The sequence below is a fragment of the Aspergillus uvarum genome (genome assembly GCF_003184745.1).
Source record: "Aspergillus uvarum CBS 121591 unplaced genomic scaffold BO82scaffold_34, whole genome shotgun sequence".
Classification (NCBI taxonomy): Eukaryota; Fungi; Ascomycota; class Eurotiomycetes; order Eurotiales; family Aspergillaceae; genus Aspergillus; species Aspergillus uvarum.
Genome location: NW_020291331.1, coordinates 185,059 through 207,821, shown reverse-complemented (window position 1 = coordinate 207,821; position 22,763 = coordinate 185,059). Strand labels below are relative to the sequence as shown.

Below are 22,763 nucleotides of genomic sequence, written 5' to 3'. Positions count from 1 at the left end.
GGCCGTTTCTACCAGCTGGGATTTCTGCGCCGTGGTTCTTTCTTGCGGGATTTATCATGATCCGGGCGGTATTTGAGTTCTGATACGGTTCACTCCTGGTGACAAGGCCTCCATCAACCCGAATCAGTCACGCATCTTCCCCGTACACAGCCCACCTCAGGTCAGAACCAGTTTGGATTTGACTTCTTCTGCTTGCGGACCTTCGATCTCTCTTGCGGGCGCTATTTATTGATCCTTATTGAAGTACCTTGACTTTGGTATACTCACCGCGTCCCGATTCTCCCCTAAGATTCTCACCATGGAACGCTCAACTGGGTTGTCCGGCGCGTCTCCCGCAACACCCGCCACTCTTGCGGACCTTCAGAAGCACACCCATGACCATGCAGACACTTCAATGACATTTGAGTACACCGAACAACTTCTTACCCCCGAGAACAGTCGCTCCGAGACCTCAAGCAACAATGAGAACGCGTCCCACGAAGAGAAACCGACTCAACGCCGACGATCAACACGTGTAACACGCGCTTCGCTGCGGGGGGGACTCCGACCAGACGATCTGGTCGGGGCGGGTAAACACAATGGCTCATCTCTTGGAGGCGAGAACGATCAATCACTTCCCGGTCATGGTGAACCCCCCGTTGCGGAGAAGCCGAAGCGATCATCCTCTTCCTCCGCCTCCCACCTCCGCCACAGCATAGCGGTAATGGAAACAACCCTCTGGGCCGACGAGCAGTCGAGCCTTGGCAACCACCCCATGACCCCGGAGACGCAGGCTTCCGAGAAATCATCACAGGAGCCGCCGTCCGAGGACATTACCACGTCTGTGCAGCGACGGAGTCTCCGCAGGCGCGTGGAGCAGGTGCTGACCGAGAAGAAGGCGCAGGAGAAGGTTACAACCATCGTGGAAGCTGTCAAGGAGAGCAGTCCCAGGCCCACCCGACGCTCATCGCGGCTGAGCCTCTTGGAGAAGGCGTCAGACTTGGTGGACCGGGCGACCAGCGTCCTGGGAAAGCGCTCGCGTGATGAGACGGAAAAGGGCAAAGACAGCGGCGAGCGTCGGTCCGGACTACGACCGCGCAATGTCGTCGCCCCAAGCAATGAAGAGCAGCCGGTCTCTGCACCTGCAAGTGACCCTTCGTCGAAGAAGAGACGGGTCTCGGAAAGTGACTTGCCTGCTGCGGCCAAGGCTGCTGGAGACACCGCGCAGGAAGTAACGGCACCTGCACCACCCCCCGTGCCGCGCCTCAAACGCAAGCGCTGGCTGGCTCATGGATTGTACACCGGACAAGAGCGCGAGGATGGACCGCCCAGTCAAAGTCGGAGTAGGAACAGAAGAAAGAGTCAGAACAACAAGAACGAAGCTCCGCCTCAGCGACGGCTGTTACCAATGCCCATGTTTGCGGGAGAAAGACTCCTGCAGCGTGGAAGAGACTTCCAGCTTCCGTTCGATGTCTTCTCGCCGCTGCCCCCCGGTCAACCAAAGCCTGACGAGTGGAGAAAGACCAATAAAAGTACGTGCCTCATCTTCGGTTCTCGCACGAATGTTAATGAACCGCGAGCTAACTTGAACATTAGACGTTTTTGTGGGAGATGCTGGGAGCATATGGCGCGCAAACAAGCACATCGACTTGTCGAACTGTATGTGTACGGAGGAGACTGGCTGCGACGAAGATTGCCAGAACCGGCACATGCTGTACGAGTGTGACGATGGCAACTGCAGGCTGGGTCCTGATTGTGGCAACCGGAGTTTCGAAGAGCTCAAGCACAGAGCCAAAGCTGGGGGCAAGTACAACGTTGGTGTCGAGGTCATTAAGACAGAGGACCGCGGCTACGGAGTACGCAGCAACCGCACCTTCGAGCCCAACCAAGTCATTGTGGAATACACAGGTGAAATCATCACTCAGACTGAATGCGAGAGGCGAATGCGAACGGTTTACAAGAACAATGAGGTTTGTGTTTACGTGTTTCAGCCTCCTCGCACTCTTATAATAACGGGCTCTTTAGTGCTACTATTTGATGTACTTTGATCAAAACATGATCATCGATGCTACTCGGGGGTCGATTGCTCGCTTCGTGAATCATTCATGTGAACCGAACTGTCGCATGGAGAAGTGGACAGTGGCTGGCAAGCCGCGCATGGCTCTCTTTGCTGGAGATCGGGGCATCATGACCGGGGAGGAGTTGACCTATGACTACAACTTCGAGTGAGTAGACAATTTTCGTCGAGCCAGAGGAGTTCCTAACAAGTTCCACAGCCCCTATTCCCAGAAGAACGTCCAACAGTGTCGATGCGGCGCCTCTAATTGCCGTGGGATCCTGGGCCCGCGACCAAGGGAGAAGGACCGGCGCGCCAAAGAGCAAGACGAAAGGCAGAAGCTGGCCGCCTTGAAGAAGCCAGTTATCAAGCGGAAGGCCAGCACTGTGCTCAGCAAATCCCCTTCAGGTGTGACCAAGAACCGAAAGATTCTTACGACCAAGGCAGTCAAGGCAGGTGTGAAGAAGGCGGTCGCACGCGCCCGTGCTTCCGTGTCAAAATCGACTTCTGCTCGTTCCAAGCAAGCCGTCACCAAGCCGACGAGCAAGACAGCCAAAGCGACTACCAAACCGCGAGCCAGCACGAAAGCACCTACGACGAAACGAACATCGAAACCTGAACCCACGAAAACCAAGATCAAGCTTCCCACCGTCAAGGCAACCAAGGCGAAGGCTAGAGCCGCGATGCCCAAGAAGTCCACGCAGACTAAGACCCCAAAGACGCCGGACGCGAAGTCTGCAAAGGCCTCGGCGCCAACAAAGACAACATCCAAGCTTAATCGGCCCTCTGCAGCCACCAAGGCGAAGATTCTCGCAGCAGCGAAGGGCACGAACTCACGAAAACGGCCGACATCAAAGAAGGAAGAGAGCAAGGGTACCTCCAAGACCAAATCACCTGGCAAAGTGGTGAAGCAGATCCCTAAGAAGCAGCAGAGTGCGACTAAGACTACGAAGACCACGTCTCCGAGAAAGAGCAAGAAATAGAAGTTCCCCGGATATCGCAATCGCAGCTCCCTCGAATTTTGGATGAACTGCTGTTCGTTTCAAGTTCTGGTGACTGATCCCTTCGTAGATTTTTTGAGAGGTGCTTTTTTTGTTCGTCTTTGGCGTGCTGGGTAACAACATTTGGAAAGGACGTCTACTTCATTTTATTTCCACGTATTTTTCTTTCTGCTTGCAATCTCGCAATGGACTCGAGATTTACATCCCCCCTATCCCTTTTTTTTTCTTTCTCGTCTTCATCCTGCGAGACTTATTCCCCTCAGGATTGGATCGAATCTAATTTCTCTTGCGAAGCGAATCTTCTTTGACAAACGTCCACCTCCATCTATCCAAGCCTGCATCGATTGCATGGTGAAACAATATACCAAACCCCTCCCTCCCCCGACCCCTTTACCCCTTCTATCCTTTCCACTTTTGTTAAAACTTCTTACCTTTATGCCTCTTCTTCTTTTCCTTCCTCTCCAGAACTTGGAATTCATTCCTCTCGATCTCTCAGGCTCCCCAGGTGTTTCGGCCAACTTCCAAATGTATGTTGAGTTCATGTATGATTTTGTCGTCCTCTAATGTGATCCCGTTAATGCCATCCATCAGTGAGTTATGTGAGTGAGCCAACTTCTCTGATATCTTTGCGGGGGAGTTCTGTTTTTCTTTTGGCGTCTGGTCCTGTGTAGGAATATCTCTGCGTCACGATACTTCCCCAGCGATATTGTGGGACTTCTTAGTATGTCATGTGACCGGTGCAGCGACATATTTTGGGGGTGGCTTGACCTATCTGGTAACTTGCTGTCCATCCGTCTGGTCGGTATGGGTGAGTTGGTCAGATCCCTCGCCACTGCTGTGCTGCACAGTACCTTGTGTCTGTCTGGTCCTGGTGGTCTAGTGCTGTGGGTGACTCTCGGGTTGTGTTTATATCACGTGATCGATATGCGTGCTCTGGCACTACGGTTGGCAAGTCGAAGAGGGACTGGTGATAGTATACTCAGGACGTAACTATACGCTATTACCAGGTGGACAGGGTTACAACATGGGACATGTTACCCCCTTATATGCGGACTACGGGTTGATCAGTGTCTGTCTGCCCACGCAGATCGACGGGCACTGGCTCGTCGGCATACACATATATATCCTACGGGACCGGCATGCGCTATATACGAGAACCACCACTGGCAACTTCCGCGGTCTTGGAAACCCACTTACCCCCTCACGAGCCAAACAAGAAACAGTACGATACTAAAAGGGGCGGAAAGAGTTATTTAGATTGAAATGTAAACCATATACATAAACAATTTCCCCACACATATAACATCCTTGGTCCCAAATAACCCAAAGGTGGCTCGAATGGGGACTGAACGTGTGCACCAAAACACCTTGCTTGCGCCTTTTGTTCGGGATCGGTGAAGCTTAGGGAGGAAAGTTCCCGGTGAGGGATCGTCCAGTTCGTGGGGTGAAGTTACGCGGTGGTGCTTGGGTCCTCGGCAGGTTTGTCCGTGTTTTCGCTAGTTGAGGCGGGCACAGATTCCACGGGTTCGGGGTTAGCTGGGGGTTGTTGGGGTTCGGTTGGTGGTGGGTCTTGGGGTGCGGCACTGGTGCTGGGGGGCTTCGAATCCTGGGTCTCAGGTTCTTGGGGTTGGGGTTGGTCTGGAGATTGCTGGGGCTCAGGCACAGATTCGGACTGTGGTGTTTCTGATGGGAACTCAGGCGCAGGCACGGGAGAGGTGGATGTGGTAGGTGGTTCAGGGGCTTCGGGTTCAGGTTGTTGTTGTTGTTGTTGCTGCTGCTGCTCTTGAGGCAGCGATGGCTGCAATACTGGCGTAGGCGTTGCCTCCGAAGAAGCAACGGCAGCAGGCTTCTCTAGGCTGGGCTGCTTTTGCTCCTCAGGCACTTCGGTAGCTGGTTGAGATTGGACCGGGGGCTCTGAAGGCTGCTCCGTGGATGTTGGCTGGTCGGGTATTTGCTCGGCTGGCGGTTCAACTATGATGTTGGAAGGCGGAGCCGCAGACTCGGCCGCAGAGGTTTCCGTGGCCTGCGGTGCGATGTGGTCGGTTGTCGAATCCTCAGACTGAGGCTGCTGTTGTTCGATAGCTGGCTGGTCCGCTTGCTCTTCTGCAGCAGCCGGAGTGACAGCCCGGGCGGCAGCCTCGTCTGGGATTTGTGCTGTAGGTTGCTCAGGCGTTCCAGAGGTTGGTTGTTTGTCTGGTTGCTCAGACGGTGGCTGAGAAGCCTGTTCTGCCTGATCAGGAGCAGCGGGCTGCTCCACGGGCCGCTCCAAAACCGAGTCGGTGACATCTGCAGATGCGTTGTCAACAGTAGTCGCCGCTGCGCTGGTGGTCTGAGGCGTATTTTCCGCGATTGGCTCTGTGACAGCAGGCTGATCAATTGATCGCATCTCAACCTCATTCGTTTGCTCACTCGGCTGGGCTGCTTCTGATGGTTTGTCCAGGCTTGCTTCCAACGAGGAGAGTAGATCGGTCCCCTTAGTTTCAGTATCTTCTTCATTGGGTTGAGCGTCGGATTTCTGATTAACCATAGGCTCAGGAGCTGATTGTTCAGAGTCGGGTTTGAGAGCAGTTTCCGGGAGGGCTGCGGAATCTTCCATGACTGTATCCTCATCGTGTTGGGGCTGCTCCGTCGGTTGCCCAACTGTCTCATTAGCACTTCCCGATGGCTCAACTATTGATGATTCCGGAGCAGTCTGTTCCGTATTTGCGGTGTTTGGAAGTGTCTCTGGGACAGGTGCCTGGGGTGTGCTTTGAGACGGTGACTTCGAGGCTGTCTTTGCACTTTCCTGAATCGTCTGTTCCTGTGAAACTGGTGCCTGCAGGGAAGGAGACTTTATGCTTTGCTCCTGTTGAGGAGTGGCATCCGCCATCTCCACGTCCTCGGGTTGTGCTGAGGTTTCAATCGGCTTTTCGGTCAAAGCTGGCGTGGAGGTACCGAGAGATACCTCTGAAGGCTCGGAAGGAGCTGGTGGCGTTACTGTAGGTTGTGAAGGCGTGTCAGAGACAGCAGCAGAAGGAGTTTCGAGAGCTGGTGGCTGCGGTTCAGCAATTGCCAGTGCCGGTGTTGGCAGGGGTTCCGGAGCAGCTGAGGGCTCAGTGCTTGTCGGTGGTACCGAGGTCTCTGGTGTTTTTGCATCAAGCATGGACTCATCACCATCGTCACTCTCATCACCCTCCTCGCCTTCATCATCGTCATCGTCTTGGCCGGTTTGGTCAACGGACAATCTCGAGGGATCCGTGCCATCTTCCTTGTCTGCCGCACCATCAGCCCCCCCTATCCCATGCACCTGCGAAGCATCCGCACCGTCGCCAGGAGCGAACATGACCTTCTTTCTTCTTCCCTTTCCGACCCCCTTGGCCTTGCGTTTCGGAGGGGGAGGCCGCCTCTTCGGAGGTGTCATTACATTCACCGAACCGGCTTCCGCAACGACAACGCCCTCTGCGTTGACCACCCCAACACCTTCGATGACAGTTCCTGGAGCCGGGGCCTCCGGAGTGACCGTGACAGTGCTACTCGGAGCAGCGACCTGAGCGTCATCGGTAATCTCTCCCTCAATCTTATGTCCTTCTGGCACCCAAGCCTCATAAATCGAAATGTTCCCTGTAGCCGGATCGACCTTCTTGAACCGAGTCCGCCGCATCGGGCCCGCAGTAGATCCATCTGCGTTTGCAGACGTACCATACAGAGATGGCATCCCCGGGCGTCTCTTGGCAAGGAATTCCACCTCCACGGCCTCGAGATGCTTCGGGACGGACGTCCACTTGCGGGTAACAAAACTGCGTTCCGTGCTCTGGATCAAAGGTTGTTCCTCTCCATCTGTCGCCTCCTTCTCCTCGTCTTCAAATTCCTTCGAAGCTTGTCGGATATAGATGCAGCCTGCGCGGGCTGCGCGCAGGAGCGCTCGGCTCGCCGGGGTCAACAGGTGGCTGTCTCGGGGCATTGGGTGCTCGGGAATAGTGGGTCGCCCTCCCGGACCTTGAGCGTCATTGGGGTCGGGCGCCTCGCTTTTGGGCTCTTGTGATACGGTCTGAGTCTGGCGCGTCCATCGTCGTACGGGGAGTCCTTCGAACACGTCGTGATCGACCTGACCCGTTCGGTTGCGGTTGGCGGCGTCACCGAATTGTCGCCCGGAGCGTGAGGATCTGAACTGCAGAGGGTCATTTCTGGGTTCACAAAAGATTGTGTCTTTTCAATCGTTTTGTTCGAGCGTTGGAACGCGCGGAGTTGGTGCTAATCTCGGCATGGTAGCTGTCGGCGAGGAACTTACGGTAGGTGGCATCGTGAGCGTCTGATGCTGCTAGCTCACTCCCAGGCCTGGATGAAATGCACACTGTGAGGTCTGTCGCCCATCCACAAAATGCAGAGAGGATATGCGCCTGGTTGCACGAGACAAATGACGAGAGCGTGACGGTGAATCCGAGGAGTGTTTGGGATGGGAATGGTTGATTGCTTGATTGATGGTCGCGATGCGACCGAAGGCGGCAACAGCAAAACCCCCGGATTCACGTGACTGGGGCTGATGGCAGAATCCATTGATTTCCAATCAAACATTGCGGACATTTAAGATATTGAAGTCGAAGTGGTTAAAGAGAGAAGAATGGTATTTTCAGAAATTTAGTGTCGGTGCTACCTACAACGTACGCGGTGAGTCGCCTTTGATAAAATTACAAGAGCACCTCCAGTCTATTCAGTCACTCCTTCATCGGCGGCGCAAGATATCAAGATCAATCCCCAGCAACTCCGTTCCTACGCCGGCAAATCAAGAATCGCATATATAACTTATTTAGTCCCAACTATGCCCCGGTCAGTAAGAATTGAACAAGCATGTCGAGGATATTCATCTTACCCAGTATCCTTCTGGCGAACAATGCCACCTTCGCTACCAGTTTGCTTGCCCTGGTTTCCCCGTCAGCTGGGACTTCGATGTGAATATCCCCCCAAGAGTACTCACTGTCTCCTGACCCTCGACAACCAGTTTGTCCATCTGGTAGAACTGGCTGATCACGGTTTGACGCTGGAGTGTATGTTAGTTTTAATCTTGAGTAAAACCGGCAACATGCCCTGGAGCGGCGATGCTGGACCCGAAAGTCCCCCGGAGCCATGACCCCCGGCCTGGTATGACTAACCTTCAACATCCGCAGGTTCTGGATTCCATCCTGGATCAATTCTTGTATCCGTCTATCTTCCGTCTCCTTCTGATGCTCGCGGAAGGCATCCGCTGTGCGCCGGCGGGCGTACTCGCGGAAGTTGTAGTTCGAGAACTGGGAGGACTGACGCAGCAATGAACGGAACTACACGAGCAAGCATGGGCGATTAGTCTCCACTTTCAAGCTGGTCACAGGACACAATCAAGCTCTCCATGAACAAGGGAAACATACCAAGGAGCGGACCTGGAAGGCCGTATCGCGCCCGATCGTAGGGACAGACATGATGATAGGCTTTAGATAAGAGTGGAGAGGGTGGCTTTAGAATAGTATTGTTGAACAAGGGAGGGATGAAGTGAAGAGAATCGCTGAGATGGATGATGCCTGAAAGACCCAAATGCGGCTATCTCCGAGCACGTCTTTTCCGAATTGCTGGACTGCGAAGTGTCTAGAAGAAACGGACTCAAGTCAGTATGTGCCGAGTCACTCCAAGTCAACCGCGATCGGTGAGCCAATATCACCCGGAGCGTCTGGAGTAGCGAGGTTTGTCGGATAGAGGGGTAAAGTTACCTGAGAACCAGCGCAAGTCGAAGTGGCGTCGGAAGAGAAGCTGTTCGGAGCAAGTAAACCAAAGACGGGGTCACGTCTTTAGTGCTGAGGAGACTTCACAAGTGCTCAGTTCAGTACACAATAAACTAAGCGAGAAACAAGAAGTAGGCTCGATTATAAAATGGGGAGGGTGAGGCCAAAGGAGGATATGGCGCGGAGAGAAAAGGCAGGGAACAATAATGGCGAATCTCGGGAAATTCTTTTGGTGTTCGGCGGAGGTTGCGATGACGGAGTTAGTCGCCCGCCCGGCCTCCTCCACGGGGTCTCCGCCGCTTTCAAGCTTCCACCCCTCGTCCTCCTCCACCAAAACAACCAGCGCCTGTCATATCCAAAAGAAATGCCTGATCGGCGCTCTGATCTGCTATCTGACTCACATCTGATCTTCCATATCTACTGCTTGTAACCCAATGGCGCAGATCCCGACCCCTCCGGCTTCCCGCCATGGTTCACCCTCCACGGAGCATGACTCCAATGAAGTAAAGAAGCCTGAACAGCAGCTGGATCATCTGCAGATGCTGGACGATCTACTGGAGCGGTACCTTCAGCTCTTAGATCAGCATCAACAACTGCAAGCCGACCTGGGTGCCCGGCTGTCCTCGGTATGTTTGTGACTGTGCATGGCGCAACCACACGTCGCAGGCGAACAATTGCTGAGATTCACCAGGGGTTCATCTCCCTCGCGCATGCGAACTTTGTTTGTTCAACTGGGCGCAGGTACGGAGCAGATTACTACGATGAACGCATGAAGGCGACAAGGAGAGTGTGAGTCCCAACACACCTCGTTTTCTCCGAGAGTGCCCTCCTGTCTACCAGGACGCCTAACCAATCGAAATATCGCACCTATGCAGGAACCTACAAGAAGCGGTCTCCCACTCAGCATCGGGGGCCGACTCGACTTCCCCAGAAGAAACCCCGAAGAAGACTGCCTTAACAGGCGCGTTCCAGCATAGCTTCGCAATCGAATCCGTTACTGTCGAGCAGCCCAAGGAGCGATCCGAGACGGACGACGAAAGTGAATCCTCTTCAACCGAAGATACTGCAAATGCAGAAGAAGATGGGTCCGAAGACACCGAAGAAAGCACAAACCAAGCTGCTGCCTCAGGAATCGCTGCGGATAGTCCCCCAGCAGAAGCGGCGGAGACAGATACGAAGTCGAAGAAAGCGAAGAAGCGTTTTCGGTCGTCGGATCCGATTTACTGGTACGGGATCTTGGTGCCCCTTTCTTTGCGTAGCGCCCAGAATTCCTTCACCGGAGCTGTCGAGGGTCAGATCTCAAAATTGGCCAATGTCGTTGTTGAGATGCGCACGGTGGAGCAGCAAATCAAGAAGGTAAGAAGTGCGATAGGCCAAGAATAAGTGAAGCTGTCTTCGCAGGCACAGCCGCAGCACGAACACTGGAAGATGGAGTCTTTGTATATGAACCAGCGAGCTATGGACATGTTCTTAATGAGCTCCAGAAGACCTCAGCTCCACCTTCAATTAGTTCTTCGGAATTGTAGAGACATTCTCGGATCTCGCCGGTGGTCAGTCCTGTAGATAGAGCCGAGCTATTTTTATAAACGGTTGATGGAGTTAAATGGACCCCGGGTCCATGATAATGAGATGATAGCGTTGTAAACTTGTGATGGATGGATGCTAGAGCTAGCCTTAGAACTAGAACTAGAACTAGACTATGAACCACTTCTAGAGATAGGGATAGGAGGGAAAGGGGATCAAAAAAGAGAGGGCGAAAGAGAAGAGAAAGACTTGCTTGTGGCCTGAGGTTCTCTTTTCGGCCTGTTTCATCTCCGCCTGCCTTCCTCCCTCTTCTTCTCCTGCTGTCTTCTACTCCGTACTTCTTCTTCTTCTTCAACCTCATCATCATCACCATCCATCATATTCATCCTCCACTCGGTTCAGTCCCGCAATAAATGAAGAAAGAGGAGACTGGAACTATTCTTATCCATTCTCCTGCATCTTTCCCGCGTGGCAGGTCCCTCATATGATCTTTGCCAGCCAGAACAATAAACAATACGTACCACCATAACAGAGGCTGTTAAGCGATAAACTCTGTTTTAATGGCTTCGGTACCTCGCTAACCTCAAACTGGCCTTGTGCCCGAGCGACTATCCCGGCCAGAATGGCCTAACAATCCGGCTAGCCTCTGTTTTGATTATTATTATAATTATTATTATCGTGATCATGATAACGGTTATTACAGTATGATGCTGATCCATGGAATGGAGCCGTCAGCACTGCCGCTGGAAGGACATGACCACATCATTGCACGAATCACCCCCGGTGTACACATTGCTTGACTCGCTTCATGAATTCCCGGTGGAACTCTCCCCATCCTCTGCCGACTGAGGAGTGAATGCGATTCGTGACCCTCGCGTCCGACGCCCGTGTTTCCGGTTGCTCGTTCGGCACCATCATTGGACCTTCAGCCATGGATGGACTTCATCACTGGTTTCATGTTGAAGTTCCAGGGCCGCAGTGCCGCTCTCCAGCGAGTGGCACTTCTGCTCAAGCTGAGACTCTAGTGTCAACCGCCATGCTCTTTGGTCCCTCTGCGAGTCTTGGGTGTGCCCCGCCCGCCCAATGGCCGCTCGCCGTCCCTTGTATTTCCTCCATTATGGGTCTTAGCTCCGGTCCCTTAGCTCATCCCGTTTACTCAGGATCTCAATTTCTGGCCTGTCTATGGTCCTTGCCGTCTCGCCTATTCGACTTCCCCGGTCAAAATGACCGCCATATGCATAATCTTGCGACTCTTGGTGTCTCCATAATCCAGCAGCGGTTTGCATTGTGTGTGCAAGACTATCTGCAAGCGAGGGGAAGGGGAAAAAGTAAATTGAAACAAAGAAATACCATCGATTCCATATCAATTGATCATCCCCGCGGGTGTCGATTTGTTGCGTCCGGCGCATCTCCATGAAACGAGGCACCACCCACTCTGGGAAGTGAGAACAACTACGGCATATTTGCGGCGGTTAGACTATCTTGAAGCCTAGTAGCAGTTTAGCAGGTCATCCGGTGCTCCTAAGGACCAAATCCCTTCCGTCACAAACGACCTCCCGTGCCTGTCTCCGCGCTATCGCTTTGGCTCCAACTCCACCTAGACTTGAACGGGTGTGACTCCCAAACGTTTGCGCCGGCGCACCCTGCTTTGAGTCCAGTCCCTGGGCAAAGCACGGAAATGAAGTGTCTTTAGTATCCATCTCCGACTTTTAGGTTTGCTGGGTTTCCGGAAACCCCTGGGCCTGACTTTCCGTCCGTGTGAGGCGTTATCGCCCAAAGACCTGCTTGCCGTCTATACACGCGCTGGGGGTTGTTTTTCTTCTCCTTTTACTTCGTACTGTCCAGTTGTCCGCTCTTTTCTCTTGGGGGTAAGGGCTAGAGGCTCCTTCGATCCCTTTGGACGGTTCTTCTTTTCTTCGTGGGAGATTCTGTAAGTTCCTATTTCGTGTCTTAGATGAATCATGATGGAAGGCTTGCTGATTAACAATTTCTGTTCTATGCGCTCAGGGGCTTGGTGACCAGCCGGGGATTCTTCTTAGACTTTGCAAGTCTTATACTATGTTCTTGTGACTTTGAGTCTTTGATTGCTTCTTCCTTCTTTTTTTCGAGTAAGACCTGTTTCTTGTGGTATGCATCCTCGATCGTCTCGCTGCCTACGATGTGCACCAACCGACTTGCAACATTGAACTTACTTGTCCCCTCTAGAGGCATTGAGTGCCCTTACGATCATTCTCAACATCCACCTTCTTTTGAAATCCCAAGACTGTTGTCATCAGGCAATAGACAGACGCGACTTATCAAACTTTTATCAGTTTCACCCACTCAACGTGTCTGCAATCGCTCGTTTATCAACGCCGCGGTTGAGTTACCTTTCGTCAACGATCAGTTGCCAGCCAGCAAAGCGGCATCAGCTCTTGTTCTATGCGCTAGCAAAGATCGAATTCACTCAGCGCGACATCATATCGCGCTTGCTGCAATTATCACTCCTGTTCCACGCTAACACATGGAACCTAACCCAGAGGATACGGGCTCTGAGCCCGTAGAGAGAAAAGGATCAGTACGACGAGCAAGGGAGATGCTGAAGGCTGGAAAACGTCACGAGCCAGCTCCAGAACCAGTGTCGACTTTCAGGACCAATCCGGCTCATCTGACACAATGGCCCCTACCCAACGATGGCCTTCAGCAGATCGACGTAGCCAATGCCCACGCGCGACTACTAGTTCCTAAAGGTCCTCCACCACAGCGACCCCCACGGCCCGACTGCCCTTCGCCTTCTGTGTATTCGGAAAGAAGCGTTGACGTCGTGCCCAGCCCGCTAAACATCAAACGGCCTGTTCCGTCTTTCTCGCAACCCCTCCCGATGCAACATGCCCCGCGACCAGCAATCAGAATTCCAATTCCTCCTAGCCCAAGCACTCTTGCAGGTTCGACGCCCCGGGCATCCATTGCTACCGAAGACCTATTCAGACAGTCGGGAGTTTCGTCAGTCGGTACAATCTCTCTTACTGACCTGCCGGGGACGGCTCATTCATCACCCACGGAACATGTTGCATCTTCAGCATTTCCACTGCAAAAAGCGTGTGGCCTTGCTCCGCCGATGCCAGCAGCTCGACCAACTGATAATCGTGGATCCTCCGTCTCACCGATTCCCGAGGAATTGCCCGATAGCCCCACGATCTCAAAGGAGCTTCACGCGCCAAGTCGACCATATCCTCCCAGTTGGTGCTCCGGGCCGGCCGAGTCGGAGATATTAGGTACTTACCTGGAAGGCGACTCCGATGATAGTGAATCACAGCATTCTTTGCAGGTAGCCGCCCCTGCGCTTCTGAGGCAGGCAAGTATCGGAACCCGTGGAAAGCCTGCATTGCGCACAATCCAGAAACCCAGTACAAACTCGCCTGTACCGCCATCGGAGAAGACCCCGGTGTCTGCCAGACCAACTACGGCCGATACGGCGGCCACGGCGGCAGTTTTGAAAGAGATAGCTGCTGGAAGGGAGCGAAACGATAGCATGTCAACAGTATCGTCTGGCTCGACGCATTTTGGGACGGAGAAAGCGCCGATTATGCTGGATCTGAGTGCTGAACATCCCGCTCTGGCTCGCCCGTACGATAACAATGCGGCCCTGAGGAAAGAGGTTGGAGGACTCCCGAAGGCAGCGCCGACAATAAGCGAAACTAGGCCAATGGGCCGTCGACCTCCTCGATTGAATATGACTGCTGTCCGTGATGCAGAGGCTCGTGGAAGTCTAACAAGCTTACCTGATTTGATTCGCCGAGCGACCAAACTCGCGTCTAATCTCGAGCATGGCCGAACTGCAAGCAGAAACGACTTGCTCAATGGAGGAAACCCTCGTTTTCGTAAGTGGCCTGGTCGTGTTCGATCATAATATCACAGCATGCTGATACGTTCAAACAGACCAGAGACGTAACTCGGGATCAATTCAGAGCATTCTAGCATCTTTCCCACCCCCTGCCGCGGTACAGGACGGGGCTCACTCATCCTGGCCTTTCTTTTTCCGGAGATCCACGCTCCATCAAATCCACTCCAACGAGCCTCCCAAAGAAGTGGACCAGGAAAAAGCTCAACCAAAGCAGGCCCGCCGCTGCTGTGGCATGCCCCCATGGCTTTTCGGACTTGTCTGTGTTATTATCATCGTCATCATCTTGGCCGCTGTTCTGATCCCTGTTTGCTTGGTTGTTCTCAAGCACAAGTCGAGCGGGTCTGACTGTGCGAAGACAACACCGTGTGAGAATGGCGGTGTCAGTGTTTCGAGCGGCAATGTCTGCTCCTGTGTCTGCGCCAATGGGTTTACAGGCAGTCGTTGCGCAACTGCCGGCGATGCCAGCTGTGTTACAGCCAAGATCAACAACAAGAGTGCCACCATGGGTAGTGACCTTCCAGACTTATTTGAAGGTGCCCAGCAGAATTACAGCATCACGCTGGATGAGATGACTATCATGGCCCTGTTCAGCCAGAACAATGTCTCGTGCACGACCGAGAATAGCCTGGTGTCCTTCTCCGGCATTTCGACGAGCAGCAGTAGTAAATCCCGGCGTGCTTTCCTTCCCTGGTATGACCTGACGGAATCTTCCAACTCCAACCCACTGCCCTTTGCCTACGAACAACCACCGCCGACCTCGGCCACGCCGAATCTGCCCACGCAAGTCCTTGCTGCCCGTGCCTCGATTGCTACAGAGAACGGGATCATCTTCGATGACACCCCACCGACCAAGACCGGGCAAGCTGCGACGGAAACGGCCACCGCCACAGCAGCAACAGCCACTCATGCAGCGACTGCCACGGAGGTCCGTCATCCCGGATCCCAAACGACCTCTACGGTGACGGCAGCAGCAAGTTCCTCGCCCACGGCCACGGCGGCTGCGTCTTCATCCTCGAACTCAACCACGGTGATCACAAGCAAAGCCCTGACCTTCGCTCGCATCTCGGTCCTGTACATCTTCCAGGAGACCGGCACTCTGTCGGCTGCCACGTTCGCGGGGAACGACCTGCAGCTGTACCTGACGAATGTGTATACCGAGGAGTCGAAACACATCCACGTCATCGACCTGGCTCCCGCCGGCGTGAAAGGGAATTTCACTCTGAACTTCGATCAGTACCGAATCACCTTGCCGAATGGGAACGTGGTCGGAGGATGACAGAGGTGTGGGGACTTTTAGTGGTTCAATCCTTTTTGCGCAATCCATCATAATATCAAACCCTATTGTACTCTTAGCACTAGCACTCGCGCTCGCAATGTCAATAAACCTGCCCGGCCCAAACCAACTCTTTGAAGCTCAAGTATAAAGCCTAGCTGGGAAGTAGTAGAGTATCTGAGAAGTTGTTCTTGTGTGTTCCCTACCCTAGCCCATAAATACAGATTAGGAGCAGTATTTCCTAAAAGTGATCAATCAAAATAGTGAAAGCAGGTATCAACTGACCCATTCCCACACATATGCCCATATCTGGAACGATTCGAGCAACAAAGAAAATTCCTATGTACAGTAGACAACGCAAACCCCCCCAAAACTCCAACCTGCATGTATGCAATCAAACAAGAAACACGAGGTTTCCCGCAACCAAGGCTCAAGTACGTACATAAGCACACCCCCCCAAAAAAAACAGACGCGTCAAGATCCTACAATCTCCTCTCAACCCGACACCAGCAGGACAAAAACTAGGTAAAGAGCGATGCGTTCGGCGCCAAGCCCTCGTAGGGCGAATAGTCCTCGACCAGCCAGTCGAGCCGGGCGCGACGCTCATCGAGGATCATCCCCTCGGCCTCCCAGCGCTTGCGCGCGAGGATCTTCTGCTGCACCAGGCTTTCACTGCTGCTGCTGCTGCTGCTGCTGCTGCCGCGGGGGAGCCACGATGACCATGATGACGACGATGTGCGTTGGTGGGCGGCCTTCTCGACGGCCTCGTCTTCCTCCTGTTCGGCGCGGGCGATGAGCTGGTTGACCATGGTCTTCCAGTTGGCGAGGCCGACGCGGAGGCAGTCGGCGCAGCGGGCGTTGGCGACGGGCTCGGGGTCGGAGCCGGCGGCGCCCAGCTCGAGCAGGGTGGCCTCGGCCATGTCGACGGCGTCGCGGGTCCAGGCGAGGCCGGATTCCTGAGAGGAGGAGGCGAAGAGGATCTCGCCGATGTAGGTCATGAGGGCGGCCTGGTCGCAGACGGTGGCCGGGGTGCGGGCGGGCGGGGCGTCGCCGGTGGGCGGCGGGGGCGGGTAGGCGGCGGGCCGCAGGGTGGTCTGCAGCTTGTTGAAGAAGGAGCGGAAGGGGTCCGGGGAGCGGGGCAGGGTCGGGGTGTAGGCGGTGGTGGGCTCGCCGACGCCCGCGGGGATGGAGCGGCGGGCCTTGAGCACGGAGGTGAAGATCGAGAGCGCGGCCGGGAGGTGGCCCTGGCGCGCCTGGTGAACGGCCTGCGCCGTCGACACGCGCAGGATGTTCTCGGACGGGAAGTGCTGGCCGTCGTTGCGGAGGATGCCGGTCTGCGGGTCCACGATCTGCTGGTGGTCGCTGGTGGGCGTCGATGTGCCGGAGACCGCGATGTCCATCGCCCACTGGTACACCTCATCCGCGGTGGCGGCCAGGCCCTTGTAGGCGAGCCAGTCCGCGTACGCGAGCGCCGCCTCGACCTTCTGGCCCGTGGTGAAGCCGCGCGTCGTGAGGATCTTCACGTAGAAGGACTGCGGCGGCGGGGAGGCGGGCTCGCAGTCCGCCTCGTGGAGGACCTTCTTCTGCTTCGTGGGCATGGGCTTCGGCCGCGGGTTGGAGGGCCCGACGACGTACTCGGCCGGCGCCGAGATCAGCTGCTTGCGATCCGTCATCCAGCCTTCGAGGGACTCGGCCGCCTTGGCGGCGCCCATCAGCGCCTGGTAGTAGCCCCGGCGCCACGGCTCGCTCTTGGCCGTGATGTCGAAGCCCGTTTTCCCGACCCCGTCCACCAGGAATCCGCCCTCGGCTTGGTCCACGATGCCCTTGCCTTCGCGTTCCGGATCCTCGAGCTGCTCTAGCAGGTCCCGCAAGAAACTCCGGACCATGGCCCAGTCGGTCATGAGCTTGCCAATCTTCTCCGGGTTCTGGTGCGCTTGCGCGGACCGCAGTCGCCAGCGGTTCTTCCACGACCATTCGTCCGGCGTGGGCCATTGGTGTTCGAGCTCGGCTTGGTTAACGCCGATTTGGACCACATTGAACAGGAGGAGGATGGCGGTGAAAGAGAGAGCGAGTTTGAGGCTGCCTGAGATGCGTCGGCGGTAATAGTTGCGGCTCTCGGTAGAGATGAGACGGGCAACATGCCGGCGGAGGTGAATGGACAACGGGGGAAGAGGGAGGCTGGTGGAGGTGGGCGTGAGGAAGTCGAGTTGAGGGCGACTGGGCGGCGGGGCTAGAACGAGCTGTCGCGAAGTCTGTGTAAATGGTCGTCGAATGACGTGATGAGAGCTGTGTGGCACGGGCAATCGCAGCGGGCGATTGGAGCCCGCTATTCGAGAGACGGACATGCGAGGAGGAAACATCCTCAGGGATTGGAGTCGTGACAAGTAATTGTGTTGCTGAAGGAGGAATACTTGAACTGCGCTGCGGAGGTTGAAGGTTGAAAGACGGAAGAGCCGATCAGGTGGTGGTGTTTCGCGTGTTTGCATTTCTGTCTCAATCGGGCCTAGTTTGGTGACTTTCCACCCGCCATCTTGAGGAGCAATAGAGCAATGTAGTAGTTACTATGGGGGAATCAATAATAATATTCAAAGCCAATAATCTCTATAGACAATGGTCCTTCTAAATCACCCTGGATCTCACAAGCCCTGCCTGTATTCCACATGATGCCATGATACAAGAAAATAAATCACAAAAATTTTCCGGAAGCGCCTACGCTAATTTAGTTACGGTCAAAGTAGCCCTCGCTCTCGAGCATGAGGATGATCTCGTGCACAATGCTGCGAACGCTCTGCTTGGAGACGTCGACAGTGAGATCGGCGTTGGAGGGAGCCTCATAGGGGTCGTCGACACCAGTGAAGCCCTTAATCTCGCCGCGGCGAGCCTTGGCGTAGATACCGCGCTTGTCAGTCTTCTCGCAGTGCTCGAGAGGGGTGGCGACGTGAACAAGGAAGAAGTTACCGCCACCCTGGGTGACGGCGTCACGGGCGGCCTTGCGGGACTCCTCGTAGGGAGCGATGGGGGCCGCGATGACGGCAGCACCGGCGCGGGTCAGCTCACCGGCAACGAAAGCGATGCGCTGGATGTTGGTGTGGCGGTCCTCGCGGCTGAAGCCCAGCTCGGAGGAGAGCTCGTGACGGACGGTGTCACCGAGCAGCAGGGTGACGGAGCGACCGCTCTGCTGGTTCAAGGTGACCTGAAGAGCACGAGCAATGGCGTCCTTGCCGGAGTTCATGTAACCGGTAAGGAAGATAGTGAAACCCTGGCTGAAGCGGGGAGGGTTGGACTCGCGCAGGATCTTGACAACCTCGGGGTAGGAAAACCACTCGGGGATGTGGGCACCGGTACGCAGGCGGTTGCGGAGCTCAGTGCCGGAGATGTCGAGGGTCTTGACGCCAGCGGGAACCTCGTCCTTGGGACGGTACTCATCGGTGTCGGGCAGGTAGGTGACCTGCTGGAACTCAACGACCTCGATACCAAGCTCGTCCTTGTACTTCTCGACGGCGTGCTGAGCATCGTAGGGGCCGTAGAACTCCTGGCCCTTGGAGTTCTTACCAGGACCAGCGTGGTCACGGCCGACGATGAAGTGGGTGGCACCGTGGTTCTTACGGATGATGGCGTGCCAGATGGCCTCACGGGGACCACCCATACGCATGGCCAAGGGCAGGAGACCGAGAACGGCCATGCCGTTGGGGTAGCGGGGGAGGAGAGCCTGGTAGGCACGGACACGGGTGAAGTGGTCAATGTCACCGGGCTTGGTCAGACCGACGACGGGGTGGATCAGGACATTGGCCTGACGGGCACGAGCAGCGCGGACAGTCAGTTCACGGTGAGCTCTGTGCATGGGGTTTCTGATGGAGCGTTAGTCGGGTCCTGGGGCAAGGAGGACAGAGTCTAGATCAGCCACACATACCTAGTCTGGAAAGCGACAACTCGGGTCCAGCCGAGCTTGTCAAAGTGGACGCGCAATTCCGCGGGAGTGTCTGGAGGCTAGGTCAGTCTGGCGCTCTGCATTATTGTTTCAGATACCCGCGCACGGATGGTGATGACGACGTACAGCGAAGACCGACATAATCGTAGTGGTTGAGCTTGTTGACAGCCTCGAGTTTTCCACCAATGTAGAATTCCTGGACCTTGGTGTTCAGGTACTTGATGGCAGGGTGCTCCTCATCGCCGCCAAAGACCAGCTTGGCTTCCTTCGTCCTAGATCAGGGGTAAAAGCGCACTGGTTAGCTCAACCGTCCAACCGCGTCATCAAGACCCACTATCTGCAAGTCCCCGGCACTCTGTAACGCCCGCTTGCCGTAGACCGACGGAACGCCAAGAGATGCCACTCCCGCTTCAACTTGGTTTTGAAACGTCGATCAGGCCAGCGCGAGCACCGGGAGACTTTTCTGTTTGTCACACGCTCACAAGACAGTGACTGGGTATTGACTCACTTGTCAGGGCGGTAGATGTCCTCAATGGTCAGGATGGCCAGGTTGCGGTCGTCACGGAAATCACGAAGAGTGACACGAGCGCCGGCCTTAAGCTTGAGGTCGTCGATGGTTTGCTGGGAGGCATCGAGGGTAATGGGCATGGAGAAGACGTTGCCATCGGCGAGGCGGCAGTTCTCGCAAACACTAGAGAGCGGAGATGACGATCAGCACACTGCTTGCTTCTCTTCCAATGTCTTCCAAAACTTCACAACTTCGACAAGTTTTGTTGAATGAAGCGCTTAATCTTGTAGCATTGTAAATGCGATGCAAGGGTAACATACCCGTCAAAGTCCTTCTGGGTCATGAAACCTAGGTTAAAGTTAGCCTGCGAATGGTTCGCAATCCAACGGTAGCAATTAGATCTGGAGGGACTTGGAGTGTCCGACTAACCCTCAAGAGGACTGAAACCACCGTTCATGATGAGTTCCAGATCGCAGAGCTGGCGCTCAGTGAGGGAGATGGCGGGGAGAATCTCGGCCTCGGCGGCCAACTGGTCGTGGCGGGGAGCATCGCGGGCGAGAAGGTCCTTAAGGACACCACCGTGAGGAGAGTTGGCCATGGTGTATGGAGGGGATGTGAGTGAGGGAAAGGAAGTTGTTAGAGGGAGAGGAGGGAAAAAAGGGAACTCCGAATGGGGGGAGGGGGAGGAAGAGGAGTTTATAAATTGGAGAGGAGGGGCAGGAAGAGAAAGGGAAGGGAATGGATGGAGGGGGAACAAGTAAAAAAGTAAGAGGGAGGGGGGGGGGGAACTAAGTTACTAAGTAAATGCCCGCGGAGATAAAAAGGCTCTAATACTATCACTACTACTACTACTACTAATACTACTAAAACAACCTGGTTGAACAAGACCAAGGAAATTCTTCTATGGGATGGTAGACTAAAAATGGCCAGACAATTGAGAAATCCAGGCTTCGTCAGATGGTGGAGCAACGCGACTCTTGGTTCGGGGAGGGTCTACGTATGTGATCCTCGTCACTTGTCAATTGTAAGTTGTAAACTGTAGAATCGATGGATGTACCTGACTTTCTTTCTTTTTTTTTTCTTCGTCTTGCCCCTCAGTCGTACGGATCTCTGCCTCCGATTGCGCCATTCCAGGCTCTGAGCATGCTATGCTTGTACCCTTATTTCTAGCCTGCTTCTAGAAGGCCATCTTTGTTTGCTGGAGGATCTCTGAACTATACGAAGTATCAATCAACCAATTCATTCACCCATCCACCCATCTATGACTTCCTCCTCTTCCCCCACACACCCCCTGATTGCTCAATGACACGAGTCCCTCGAAGATCCGAGCAAAGAAACGCACCAGCGTCGTCGTCATCGTGCACCTCCAGTATCAGCCACATAATTTCCCACGGCGGCAATCCGAGGCAAGCATGGCAGACCATGATACCCGCAAAAAGCCATGATTTTCAGGGGGAGGGGGGGGGGTGTCAATATTAACATGAGTACACGTAGATAGATGTGTCGGGAAAAGCCCCAGAGCATCCCGACTGAATGATTGCGATGCTCCGAAAGATCCTCATGCAGCTGTTAAAGCCGAGATGAAACGAAGTTGGGATGAGCCTCTCCGATCGGCGGATCGGCTCAGGCATCCTTTCAGGTGTCAACGCAAGTTGAACCCCTTCCCCGTCTCCGATCCCAGGCACAGTGGGTCACGTGGGTATCCAGAACAATCACGACATCCCCAGTCCGGCTTGCGTGATCGCTGACGCCATCGGGGAGGGGTTTTTTTTTCCTGATTCCGCGGGGCTGATCTTGGCATGTTGCCGCTCAGGTGACCCGCTTGCCCTAACCTTTAATTGTTCAACACCACATTATAGTCTAGCATTCATGGAAATCCTATTGATAAGAGTCTAATAACATGCGCAAGGACCTGAATCCATGGTCATGGGTGTCGGCAAGCATTACTGGGCAGACTCCTCTCTCTGAATGTCGGGACTGGGGTGGGCAGCCTTCACGAGCTTCTAGAATTGATGCGATACCGAGCATTTATTTCGACAGGGTGGCACATAGACCCTGCCGGGACATGTGGTTCGTTCAAACAACCCCCAGGTGACCTGGATACGCTTGAGCCTTGCGGCCCGCAGATGGAACTGTCCATGACTCCATCGCATCCTGATGAGGTTCGCGGCTGCCTAGTTCAGGGTCTCAGGGTCCAACGCGGCACAGTACACGGCTGGCATCTGGGAACCTGAGATGCGCCACACACAGATCTGGTACTGTTGCAATCTGCAAACTAAACCAATTAATTTGGCTTAGAGCAGGTGGTAGACATGCCCCAGCTCTCGGATTACGTACGGCCCAAGAGCCACCGCTGCCATGGATTAGCAGTGAATGGCATGTAGCACGTAGCATCAAGAGATCAGGCTGGATTCGCACGCGTCGTCTCCGTACTTCATCCTCAGAAACCTTCTCGGAATCATGGTCTAGCAACAGGGTGGTTTGTTGTGGCTTGACACGATTGTTGCACAGTGGATACAAGACCCTTCGGTATACGTCACCCCAGATGAGTGAGACCCTCCTGTATGTTCTTAGTTAGTCTGGACAAAGCTTTTCATCATGTACGTAAAAGCAATGAGTTGCGCTGAGTTTCCCTTCTGTTCATGAGGTGTTAGATGTGTCTGTGGCTGAGAGTGTGTATATGCGTCTTGCTGGGTAACCCTTCTCTACAAACAGATCAGATTGATAAGATAAGATCATTGGCTGTGTCGGGATGTCTCAAACACTGGCATTGTCGGTTGATCACTCGATTGATATAGTCAAGATCGACTGGCGATCGACTAACATAACTGTTTCAGAAACCAAAATTTGTCATCAAGATGAAAGTACTCGATTGTGAAGGCAAT

General features: G+C 54.5%; 7 protein-coding genes across 7 annotated transcripts; 4 read left to right on the top strand and 3 right to left on the bottom strand.

Annotated features, from left to right (window-relative positions):
* Window positions 1-191: 191 nt before the first annotated feature.
* BO82DRAFT_103013 (putative histone-lysine N-methyltransferase (Ash1)) lies at window positions 192-3,145 on the top strand. The gene is made up of 4 exons (XM_025629740.1): window positions 192-1,511; window positions 1,576-1,949; window positions 2,005-2,204; window positions 2,256-3,145. The coding sequence occupies exons 1-4, from the start codon at window positions 299-301 to the stop codon at window positions 3,016-3,018; spliced, it is 2,550 nt and encodes an 849-aa protein (XP_025490955.1). The 5' UTR covers window positions 192-298; the 3' UTR covers window positions 3,019-3,145.
* A 4,572-nt stretch (window positions 3,146-7,717) lies between these two features.
* Window positions 7,718-8,905, bottom strand: BO82DRAFT_355227 (LYR motif-containing protein). Its single transcript, XM_025635392.1, has 6 exons — window positions 8,751-8,905; window positions 8,415-8,628; window positions 8,163-8,327; window positions 7,988-8,050; window positions 7,883-7,932; window positions 7,718-7,814 (listed from the first exon to the last, which is right to left on the bottom strand). The coding sequence occupies exons 2-6, from the start codon at window positions 8,463-8,465 to the stop codon at window positions 7,796-7,798; spliced, it is 348 nt and encodes a 115-aa protein (XP_025490954.1). The 5' UTR covers window positions 8,466-8,628; window positions 8,751-8,905; the 3' UTR covers window positions 7,718-7,795.
* Window positions 8,906-9,079: 174 nt separating this feature from the next.
* Window positions 9,080-10,229, top strand: BO82DRAFT_355226 (uncharacterized protein). The gene is made up of 3 exons (XM_025635391.1): window positions 9,080-9,388; window positions 9,454-9,551; window positions 9,638-10,229. The coding sequence occupies exons 1-3, from the start codon at window positions 9,197-9,199 to the stop codon at window positions 10,143-10,145; spliced, it is 798 nt and encodes a 265-aa protein (XP_025490953.1). The 5' UTR covers window positions 9,080-9,196; the 3' UTR covers window positions 10,146-10,229.
* Window positions 10,230-11,270: 1,041 nt separating this feature from the next.
* On the top strand, window positions 11,271-11,891 carry BO82DRAFT_102939 (uncharacterized protein). Its single transcript, XM_025629739.1, has one exon. The coding sequence runs from the start codon at window positions 11,323-11,325 to the stop codon at window positions 11,701-11,703; it is 381 nt and encodes a 126-aa protein (XP_025490952.1). The 5' UTR covers window positions 11,271-11,322; the 3' UTR covers window positions 11,704-11,891.
* An 898-nt stretch (window positions 11,892-12,789) lies between these two features.
* On the top strand, window positions 12,790-15,445 carry BO82DRAFT_375377 (uncharacterized protein; the record flags this gene model as incomplete). Its single annotated transcript, XM_025637474.1, has 2 exons — window positions 12,790-14,146; window positions 14,205-15,445. 2 exons carry the CDS (start codon window positions 12,790-12,792, stop codon window positions 15,443-15,445), a joined length of 2,598 nt encoding a protein of 865 aa, XP_025490951.1.
* Window positions 15,446-15,963: 518 nt separating this feature from the next.
* On the bottom strand, window positions 15,964-17,858 carry BO82DRAFT_337582 (uncharacterized protein; the record flags this gene model as incomplete). The annotated part of the gene is made up of 2 exons (XM_025633399.1): window positions 16,175-17,858; window positions 15,964-16,117 (listed from the first exon to the last, which is right to left on the bottom strand). The coding sequence occupies exons 1-2, from the start codon at window positions 17,800-17,802 to the stop codon at window positions 15,964-15,966; spliced, it is 1,782 nt and encodes a 593-aa protein (XP_025490950.1). The 5' UTR covers window positions 17,803-17,858.
* Window positions 17,859-18,057: 199 nt separating this feature from the next.
* Window positions 18,058-20,476, bottom strand: sC (sulfate adenylyltransferase; the record flags this gene model as incomplete). Its single annotated transcript, XM_025633398.1, has 6 exons — window positions 18,058-19,290; window positions 19,353-19,422; window positions 19,497-19,642; window positions 19,879-20,061; window positions 20,199-20,226; window positions 20,308-20,476. The coding sequence occupies 6 exons, from the start codon at window positions 20,474-20,476 to the stop codon at window positions 18,162-18,164; spliced, it is 1,725 nt and encodes a 574-aa protein (XP_025490949.1). The 3' UTR covers window positions 18,058-18,161.
* Between the last annotated feature and the right edge of the window lie 2,287 nt (window positions 20,477-22,763).